This window comes from Mustela nigripes, chromosome 2 (assembly GCF_022355385.1).
Source record: "Mustela nigripes isolate SB6536 chromosome 2, MUSNIG.SB6536, whole genome shotgun sequence".
Lineage (NCBI taxonomy): Eukaryota > Metazoa > Chordata > Mammalia > Carnivora > Mustelidae > Mustela > Mustela nigripes.
In genome coordinates, this window is record NC_081558.1 from 57,130,555 (window position 1) to 57,141,361 (window position 10,807).

The following is a 10,807-nucleotide window of genomic DNA, read 5'->3' on the forward strand; positions in this document are numbered from 1 at the left end:
GGTAAAGCAGAGGGCATATAGTCAGTGGTATTATAATTGGGTTTATGGTACAGATGGTAGCTATGTTTGTGGTGTCACCATGCTGTACACCTGAACCAATGTAACATTCTGTATCAATTATACCTCAATTCAAAAAGAAGCAATTAGAGACTTGTTACTTCTACTAAGACCAGATTCACCCAGAACATACTTGTCGTCTCCACTTCTCAGCTTTGGGCAGCTCAGTACATTCTGAGGCAAGGAAGGGTCTTCGTTCCTAAGAAGAAGCAAAATACACATGTTGCCACTGTCCTAGTTACCAGCTTTATACAGCATCCACAACTGATTCAGCCCTGAAGACTAAACATCCAATGGACTAAATACATCTGAAGCTTCAGTTTCAGATGATCTTCAAGCCTTTTCACTCTCCAGTCTCTACTTAGGAAAGAAGTATACATACAAAAACATACATACAGAGGCTGCACCGTATCTAGTAGAATGAACCACTGGAAACTACTTAAAATTCCAGAGAGATGGCCAAGTAAGCTAGGTTATATCCATTTCATGGCATATTCATATTATCTTAAGAAATAATGGCTTCGGTGTTTAGAACAAACATACATGTGTATACATGTGCGTGTTTGTAAGCATGTATGTGTATAATTTTTCTTTAAAAACAAAAAGTAGGGGCGCCTGGGTGGCTCAGTGGGTTAAGCCGCTGCCTTCGGCTCAGGTCATGATCTCAGAGTCCTGGGATCGAGTCCCGCATCGGGCTCTCTGCTTGGCGGAGAGCCTGCTTCCCTCTCTCTCCCTCTCTCTGGATGCCTCTCCGTCTACTTGTGATTTCTCTCTGTCAAATTAATAAATAAAATCTTTAAAAAAAAATAAAAAATAAAAAATAAAAACAAAAAGTATTGAAAGAATGGTACATATTATTCTTAACCTGGCTGAGCCTCCATGAACTAAGATCACTCACTGGATGCAGCTTTAGAGCTGCTCTCCATGGCACTTCCTATATTAGACAGAGCTGGGATAATATGGGAAGCTAATTATCATAATACAAAGGAGGCGGAAGAACAAGCAGCTAGATTGTCACACTGCCCCAGCTAGAGGGAGGTACACATAGAATTCACAGGTACAGACTCATAAGAATGTCAGCAAGCACAGACAAGGAACAGGAAATCGAGCCTGCTCAGAAGGGAATTTTACCACATTTGTTCTTGAGACTTTACAATTCACAAGGAAGCTTTACACCAACCTTCACTTTTCCCTCTTCCAGCTGAGCTTGGCGAAATCTTGCTAAGGCCGTCCTATCAGAAAGAGAGAAAAGAGAGAAAACTCCGTAAGATACTGCTCCCAGAGTTATCACCCAAGTTCCTAAATGGGGTAGATTGGCTCATGACCATCATGTAAGGTATTCATTATATATATATATATATATATATATATATATATATATATATATATACACATATATATGTGTATATATATATATTATTATATACTTTTTTTAACTGTCCAAAGTATTTGTTAGTTGTTTATTTATCAAGGCAAACAATTCCATAACCCAATATTCACGCTTCATAGTTTAGGAACACAGGTCAGTGACAAACTTCAATTGAACTCAACCTAAAGAAATTCTTTACATTCCGAAATCACTTTGCACTCTGAAAGATACCAGCCTTCTTCATCTCCTCAAAATCTTTCATGGAATCATAATTTCTGAGATATCTGCCGTCTTTCTTGGTTCAGCCACAGCAAACTTATAGAAAGTGCAACCCCCAGGGATACAACGAAGGCTCCAACAACATGAAATCGCAGACGCTTGGCCAGAAAGCCTCGCACCTGACATTCCGTCAAAGCACTGGAAGTGATGGTAGTTATTCTCCTCAAAACCAACCTCAAACCTAACGTCCTTCCTAACTGATAAAGAAATGGACCTATTATATACTTTTTCATAATACTTATTCATTAAAAAAAAAAAGAGAGAGCATACACGAGAATGTGAAAGAGATTATGACACCACAGAGTAGTTCTGAGTTTCCATGTTCCAACAGTGAGGGACTTAAAAAAGCCACTGGTGTTCCTGCACACCCAAGTAACTATTTTACTTATACTGGATGTAAAGACTGTGGGGAGCTCCAAGCATCAGACCACTGTGGTGAGCAACACATCCAGATGTTAAAAGACTAATATCATGGGGTGCCCAGTTGTCACTCTCACACCCCGTGCACCATCCCCAGGTGAGCTAATGTTTAACCAGTATAAGTTCTGGGATCTGTCAGAAAACACTAATGGGGAAAACAAACAGCAAATATGGGAATACTATTTTAACACATGTAGAGAAAGAAACATACCAAAAGGAGCAAACACACAAAGAGCTCCGTGGTGATAATTAAGTAACATAAAATTTACAAACAAAATTAAGTTGATACTTACATGGCCTTTTCTGCATTTCGGGCCTAAGAGAGAAGGGAAGAAAAATGCCCATGTTTAAAATACCCTTTTTTTCATGTACTATTTAGAGAAAAGTATCACAAGGACAGTCACAAACATAAAGTTTGACTTTACAGGAAAACTAGTATATGTACACTGTAACAACAACAACAACAGCAAAAAAAATCAACAGATGTCCAAATCCTGTGACTTTTTACACTGCTCCCTCCACCTAAAATCTTTACCTCTCCACTATCCCCACCCTCTTGGATCTGGCTAACTCCTATCCATCCTTCAAAATGTATCATCTGTGTCATCACCATCCCAGAAAGTTCTTCTGTAGCCCCTTCTTCCCAACGGGGCTGCTACCTTTTGTTTGGTTTATAACTACTGTGGTCCTTTCCACCTAGCATCCCAACTGTCTGTTTCCTGCCAGCAGAATTTGAGAAAGAAAAGCCTGGCTTTTCCAAACTGAGTTTTATGTAAGTATTGTCATACTAGTGTCAAGACAATTGTCCCTGAAACACAGTGTCAAGCACAGAACATGTTTTCTGGGTTGTAGTATTAAGTATTTCTGCTTATACTTATACTTGTTGAGTCAGGGACTTGAATTTTACTCTCAGCTTACCAGTCCTGAGAAGCAGTCTGTTTTCCCATCTTTACAATAGGGATCATACCTCTTATCTCATAGAGATGTCATGATGACTTGATGAGAAAAATACCTGAAAACATCAGGTATGCAGTTTATACTCAGCAAAAGCGAGCTCAATTTAGGTATCCTTTCTGGTCCTCCCTTTCAATGACCACAGGAAAAAACTTGGCGAAAGCTGGGTGGATACATGAATACATTATCTACTAAGGAATAAAATAGCTCAGCTTTCCCAGGGGAAACCATCATCTTGAAGGCTGAGGCAGTGTCCTACCTATTTCATTAAATCCTACAGATTCTGAATATTTAATTTAATGTTTCTCAATGGTTACTCCATGCTTAAAATACCATGGTAGGTGCTAGCAATTGAGCCATGGATCTTCTTCTTGAGGGGACTTCTTGGAACTACCCCCCCCCAGTGAATAAATGTGATAAGGGAATATACCCAGGATAATGTAGGCCCACAAATACAAATGTGTGATGGTTAGAGTGTTATAAAATAACCAACAACTCCTGTATCCAGAAATATCCAGGCCCAGGGAGCCCTCTCCCCTGCTAGGGAATGAAGAGATGGATTCCCTATGCTTGCTCGAGTTCAGAAAGGAAGAGCCTCAAGGCTGAACAGTATAGTATGAAGCAGTAATTTGGGGCATATTCTCCCACAGAAAGGGTTGTTTCTTTTTTTTCTTTTTTTTCTTTTTTTAAATTTTAAATAAACATATAATGTATTTTTTTCCCCAGGGGTACAGGTCTATGAATCGCCAGGTTTACACACTTCACAGTACTCACCATAGCACATACCCTCCCCAATGTTCATAACCCTACCTCCCTCTCCCAACCCCCCTCCCCACAGCAACCTTCAGTTTGTTTTCTGAGATGAAGAGTCACTTATGGTTTGTCTTCCTCCCAATCCCATCTTCTTTCATTTATTCTTCTCCTACCCCCTTAGCCCCCCCATGTTGTATCTCCACTTCCTCATACCAGGGAGATCATATGATAGTTGTCTTTCTCCAATTGACTTATGACACTAAGCATGTTACCCTCTAGTTTCATCCACATTGTTGCAAATGGCAAGATTTCATTTCTTTTGATGGCTGCATAGTATTCCATTGTGTATATATACCACATCTTTATCCATTCATCTGTTGATGGACATCTAGGTTCACAGTTTGGCTATTGTAGACATTGCTGCTATAAACATTCAGGTGAGGGACGCCTGGGTGGCTCAGTTGGTTGGACGACTGCCTTCAGCTCAGGTCATGATCCCAGAGTCCCGGGATCGAGTCCCGCATCGGGCTCCCAGCTCCATGGGGAGTCTGCTTCTCCCTCTGACCTTCTCCTCGCTCGTGCTCTCTCTCACTGTCTCTCTCTCTCAAATAAATAAATAAAATCTTTTTTAAAAAAAAAAAACATTCGGGTGAACGTGCCCCTTCGGATCACTATGTTTGTATCTTTAGGGTAAATACTGAGTAGTGCAATTGCTGGGTCACAGGGTAGTTCTATTTTTAACATTCTGAGGAACCTCCATGCTGTTTTCCAGAGTGGCTGCACCAGCTTGCATTCCCACCAACAGTGTAGGAGGGTTCCCCTTTCTCTGCATCCTCGCCAGCATCTGTCATTTCCTGACTTGTTGATTTTAGCCATTCTGACTGGTGTGAGGTGATATCTCATTGTGGTTTTGATTTGTATTTCCCTGATGTTGAGTGATAAGGAGCATTTTTTCATGTGTCTGTTGGCCATCTGGATGTCTTCTTTGCAGAAATGTCTGTTCATGTCTTCTGCCCATTTCTTGATTGGATTATTTGTTCTTTGGGTGTTGAGTTTGCTAAGTTCTTTATAGATTTTGGACACTAGCCCTTTATCTGATATGTCGTTTGCAAATATCTTCTCCCATTCTGTCAGCTGTCTTTTGGTTTTGTTAATTGTTTCCTTTGCTGTGCAAAAGCTTTTGATCTTGATGAAGTCCCAATAGTTCATCTTTGCCCTTGCTTCCCTTGTCTTTGGTGATGTTCCTAGGAAGAAGTTGCTGCAGCTGAGGTTGAAGAGGTTGCTGCCTGTGTTCTCCTCAAGGATTTTGATGGATTCCTTTCTCACATTGAGGTCCTTTATCCATTTTGAGTCTATTTTCATGTGTGGTGTAAGGAAATGGTCCAATTTCATTTTTCTGCATGTGGCTGTCCAATTTTCCCAACACCATTTATTGAAGAGATTGTCTTTTTTCCACTGAACATTCTTTCATGCTTTGTCGAAGATTAGTTGACCATATAGTTGAGGGTCTATTTCTGGGCTCTCTATTCTGTTCCAGTGATCTATGTATCTGTTTTTGTGCCGGTACCATGCTGTCTTGATGACGACAGCTTTGTAATAGTGCTTGAAGTCCGGAATTGTGATGCCGCCAACTTTGGCTTTCTTTTTCAATATTCCTTTGGCTATTCAAGGTCTTTTCTGGTTCCATATAAATTTTAGGATTATTTATTCCATTTCTTTGAAAAAATGGATGGTATTTTGATAGGAATTTCATTAAATGTGTAGATTGCTTTAGGTAGCATAGACATTTTCACAATATTTGTTCTTCCAATCCATGAGCAGGGAACATTTTTCCATTTCTTTGTGTCTTCCTCAATTTCTTTCATGAGTACTTTATAGTTTTCTGAGTATAGATTCTTAGTCTCTTTGGTTAGGTTTATTCCCAGGTATCTTATAGTTTTGGGTGCAATTGTAAATGGGACTGACTCCTTAATTTCTCTTTCTTCTGTCCTGTTGTTGGTGTAGAGAAATGCAACTGATTTCTGTGCATTGTTTTTATATCCTGACACTTTACTGAATTCCTGTACAAGTTCTAGCAGTTTTGGAGTGGAGTCTTTTGGGTTTTCCACATATAGTATCATATCATATGCGAAGAGTGACAGTTTGGCTTCTTCTTTGCCAATTTGGATGCCTTTAATTTCCTTTTGTTGTCTGATTGCTGAGGCTAGAACTTCTAGTACTATGTTGAATAGCAGTGGTGATAATGGACATCCCTGCAATGTTCCTGACCTTAGCGGAAAAGCTTTCAGTTTTTCTCCATTGAGAATGATATTTGCGGTGGGTTTTTCATAGATGGCTTTGATAATATTGAGGTATGTGCCGAAAGGGCTGCTTCTGGCCCACTGATTTCTCTTCTTCTTCCGATCTTGGGCTCATTAATCTACAAGGGCTTGTAATAAATACATCTACAACTTTATTACTGCATAGAGTGGTTCTTACGGGGGGCTTCACTTAATGAAAATATTATGGTTACCAAGACGTATGAGCAACTTTTTCGTACCAGCGCGATGTGCATTCTCACATTTACTCGTCGTGAGCGCTACTGAACGAATGGAGAAGCCAACAGACCACTCCAGAGAGATCACATCCTCACGCAATAACACTATATCATCCGTTCAATCATTACTGAACACCCACAACGTGCCAGACGCCGTTTTAGACATTAAGAAAGCAATGGTGAAAAAACCCTGACCTCGTGAAGTTTGTATCTCGTGGGAGAGACCGGGAACACATAAATCAAACAACCCAGAAACATACTGTCACAACCGCTGTTCATCTCCCGTATGAGACTTGGGGACAAACAAGTGGGCCCATGCCGGGCATCGTGACTTGGGGCCGGTCCTTGCGCCTCTCTATGCCTTACTTTTCCTGAGCGGTAACTTAAAGTGCTTGATCGACATGAAAACACTATCGGAAAAGAGAACTCCTCCGCTCCCGAGGTTCCCGTTTCCTCCCCCAACTTCTGACAGCTGAAGCAAGGAGAAAAAAACCCAAGTTACAGGTAGCCCAGGAGCCTGAAGCCTGCAGTGATGCCCGGCTGCGCGGGCCTACACCACGAGCACCCCGAATGGGGCCGGGAACCCTCACAGCCCGCCCGCTCGCCCCCTTCATCACGCACCCACCCAACTCACCATGGTTGAGCGAGGGTGCCGCCTTGGGGCCGCGTGGCCCCAGCCCCCGGAGTTTCACCGCCTCCCGCGAGGCGGACCCTAACAGGAACAGAAATACCCTAGGCGATCGCACTACCAATTTTTCTGTCGGAAGGGCAAAAGGAGAGGACCGGAAGTGGGGAGCCGGAAGTGAAATTGAAGAATTGACAAGGGGTGGAGGAAAAGTGAGCGCGCTCCTGTAAGGCTGGTCCTCCCCAGGAGTCTGGAGGTTGCACCAATACAGGCGCACGAAAAATGGGCGGGACGGGTGTTGGCAAAATTGCGCTTGCGTAGTGAGACTGATATGGTTGGCTTAGCCCCCTGGTTTTGATCTCGCGATAACAAGTGCAAATTTTCTCGCGTTAATTATTGGTATTGCGGAAGCCGGCGATACCTGCTGCTACTGAGACTGAGCTGTTTGGTGTTGGTACTGTAGGTCACATCCCTCCATCCGCCTTTCTGCTTCTTTTGGTGAGAGCAAGTGTGCCCTTGTGGAAATCGCTCATCCTCATGCCTCCGAACGAAGTCCTCCCAGCCTGCGCAAAAGAGGGTAGGCAGCTCCAGAAGTGGAAGGCGCAGACTCCAGCTAGCGGGCGCTGAAACGCCTCTTCGGGCAGAGCTGAGCGAGTGCTCTCCAGGAGTTCGAACTGGCCGCGCTTCGTCAATTCCTTCGCGTTTTCCTGTCATTTGCGTGCGGCCTTTTCCCGAGCTCTTCTGGAATCGCGGGCCTTATCAGAGCTGGACCGGTACTTGAAGTCACTTTCTTTTAAAGTAAAAAATGTAAGGACCGGGGAAGAAAAAGCTACCTACTCGGAGAAGGAGGTTGGTTAGAGAGGTGGTATGTGTAGCACTACCAGAGAGAGGCGGTCAGTGTGTGATGAGCTTACTGCTACGATAAGATGATCGTTACACAAGGACCCAGGAACACGGGAGAGGCCACTTGATGGGTGGGTATGGTTCTGGGGGCTCCTCCCGTATGGTGTCCAGAGCTGTGGTGTGGAATTCAGGGGAAGGAAGGTAGCAAATTAAGCCAGTAACAGCAGCTCTCCCTTTTCAGTGCCTTTCTCTGCCAGAAGACCTAACCAATGGTGAGCACTTCGGCTCCAACCTGAGACACAAGTCCGCGGGGGGAGGCGGAGGGGAAGGCAGCTAACTTGTGGTTCAGGATCAGGCAGGACAAGTACTTGGAAGAGTAGACACCAGAATCTCATGCCTGAACCATGGTAAGGACAAGTTGTCTCCTTAAAAGTTTCAGGTGGGCGTTTGGCCATCCAACCAGACTCCACCTTCCCACGTTTCTGGCAGCTAGTTATGGATTTGTGATTATATAATAGTCAATGGGAATTGAATGAGAGGATTGTGTTGCCACTTAGGCAGTGTCATGAAAAGTATGGGCATGCCTTTCCCTTTGCCCTTTCCCTTCCCTGCTGAGAGGCGAGTATGGCAACAGCCACCTTGAACTCAGAAATGGAAGAATTGTGAGGATGCCAGAGCCACCTCCCAGCTGTGGAATATCTAGCTCTGTAGAATGAGAGAAAAATAAACATCGTCTTGTTTAAGCTGCTGCATTTGGGGGGTCTTTTATTGCCTTTATTAACCTTTACCATAAGTAACACATAACAAAGCTTGTTGATCCCAAACAAGCAAGGTCATTCCTCACTCAAATGAGGTTTTCTGAGACAGAAGTTTCTCAGACTTCTGTATCTTTACCCATTAAATCCCTGACACTAGGATGCAGAGGTCATATGAAACAGGATTCATAAGTCATTACCTATATTGATTGTCCTTCCAGCATTCGTTCTGCCTACCCACTTACCTGAACTCCATTTGGGAATCTTAGGGTTCAGGGGAAGGAAACTACATTCCCAGCTTTAAGAACAGAATAAGAAGTCCAGGTTAAGCTAAACAATCCATGTCATCTCCCTATGAATATTGATTGAGTGATGGGCTTAAGACCCAGGCTGACCCAGAGTGAGTCTCCAGACTTTGCTTGCAGTGCTGGGTGGATGTCAGAACAAACGTAATACCAGAGCTGCTGTCAGCCACTCAAGGACTCCCAAGACAAGACTCAGTATTTGGGGACCTAAGTGAGTTGCTGAATAAGGCCTCAAGCCCACGGCTCAGTCTTCACTTGTATAGACCAATAAACTCTTAGTGTAGAAACCAGTAAGAGTCGGACTTACGGTAAACTAAGAGCATCCTGATGATACCATTCATCCTGCCACAGTCTGCTAATGTCCTTTCTTTCTCTGTGCACACTGGTCCTGTCTGCCCATACTGTTCCTTCTGCCCGCAGCACCCTTCCTTCATTTTGCTACCCAACTAATCTCGTTTATGCCTTCCTCATTTGAGACAATTTAGACAGCCTTAGATGACTTAACCTCTGTGTTTAATTTCTAGTCTATGAAATTGCCATAATAGTATTTACCTTTCTATTTTCATTTTTCCTCATTCATGATATTGGGGCATTTGCTTTAGAGTTGTTAAAAGAAGCAACTATATATAAGGAGCTCAGAACAGATCTATGTAAAGTACTCAATTATTTTAAAACCAAAAACCCCATGATCTGCAAGTCACATCTATTATGTGGCCTTACCGAAGTCTATGTAGTCAGCTGGTCCAGCCTCAGGGACTCTGTAAAAACTCTTTTGGCCTGCTTTTTTTTTTTTTTTTTTTTTTTTTTTTTTTAGAATCTATTTGTCAGAGCGAACACAAGCAGGGGAAATGGGAGAGGAAGAAGCAGGCTCCCAGCTGAGCAGGGAACCCGCTGAGGGGCTGGGTCCCAGGACCCTGGGATCATGACCTGAGCTGAAGGCAGTCACTTAACCAACTGAGCCACCCAGACGTCTCTCTGATGACCTTTAAATAACTGAATTTAAGATTTACAGGCTTTTCCCTATTGGAATCTTATCTTGCCCCAAAGGTCTGGCTCGTGAGATAGGATAGCCAAATGAGTAAAGCAACAGAGACACTATACTGCCTTTTTTGGTGTGCCAACAGCCCCAACTTACATTGTTTCTCAGCCACCCTGTAAATCTGAACAGCCTGTTGTATTGCTAAGATTTTCTGTACTTACATCCCAGTGTCAATCCTAAATATCTTACTTATCTATGCATCTACAGTTGAGACCTATCATTAGATCACATCACTAATCTACAGAACAATTGTAAACTGACCAGCAGGCTGAATTGGGCCTACAGGGTTGGTTTTGACTTCCGTCGTGAAGAACCGGAAAATCTCACACAGAAATCCTGATATGAGGCAACACTAAACCCTTCTTCGTGCTCGGTAACTGTCAATACAGGTGAAAATCCTGGGTGGCTGAATTGGTTAAGCATCTAGCTCTCAGGGTCTTGAGTTCAAGCCCTGCATTGGGCTCCACGCTGAGTGTGGAGCCTACTTAAAGAAAAATGCAAGTAAAACATCCTAATGTTAAGGGTGCCTAATGTTAGGGGCCCAGTCATTAAGCGTTTGCATTCCGCTCGGTTCATGATCCCAGGGCCCCACATCAGGCTCCTGGCTCCCCAGGAAGTTTGGTTCTCCCTCTCCCCCTGCTTGTGTTCCCTCTCTCGCTTTTTCGCTGTTCCCTGTCAAATAAATACATAAAATCTTTATTTAAAAATCCTAATGTTAGGGGCGCCTGGGTGGCTCAGTGGGTTAAAGCCTCTGCCTTCAACTCAGGTCATGATCTCGGGGTCCTGGGATCGAGCCCTGAATCGGGCTCTCTGCTCAGCAGGGAGCCTGCTTCCCCCCCACCCCCCGCTGCCACCTGTCTCTCTGCCTACTT

The 10,807-nt window shown here is 43.4% G+C and overlaps 1 protein-coding gene and 1 long non-coding RNA gene across 4 annotated transcripts in view; one reads left to right on the top strand and one right to left on the bottom strand.

Annotated features, from left to right (window-relative positions):
- Nucleotides 1-7,237, bottom strand: part of ISY1 (ISY1 splicing factor homolog) — a 29,509-nt gene extending 22,272 nt beyond the window's left edge. The window contains exons 1-4 of one of the 2 annotated variants that reach the window (XM_059390429.1): nt 7,003-7,237; nt 2,419-2,441; nt 1,238-1,289; nt 191-256 (exon numbers count right to left, since the gene is read on the bottom strand). In XM_059390429.1, the coding sequence (XP_059246412.1) occupies nt 191-256; nt 1,238-1,289; nt 2,419-2,441; nt 7,003-7,005 (144 nt within the window). In that variant the 5' untranslated portion in view covers nt 7,006-7,237. The remainder of the gene's footprint in view (nt 1-190; nt 257-1,237; nt 1,290-2,418; nt 2,442-7,002) is intronic. The other variant, XM_059390428.1, reaches the window with a different exon arrangement.
- A 140-nt stretch (nt 7,238-7,377) lies between these two features.
- On the top strand, nt 7,378-8,584 carry LOC132011603 (uncharacterized). Of its 2 annotated transcripts, none has more exons than XR_009402408.1 (2): nt 7,378-7,967; nt 8,078-8,584. It is a non-coding gene; the product is annotated as an uncharacterized LOC132011603 (long non-coding RNA). The 2 variants fall into 2 exon arrangements; XR_009402407.1 differs by having other exon boundaries at nt 7,378-7,800.
- The last annotated feature ends 2,223 nt before the right edge of the window (nt 8,585-10,807 follow it).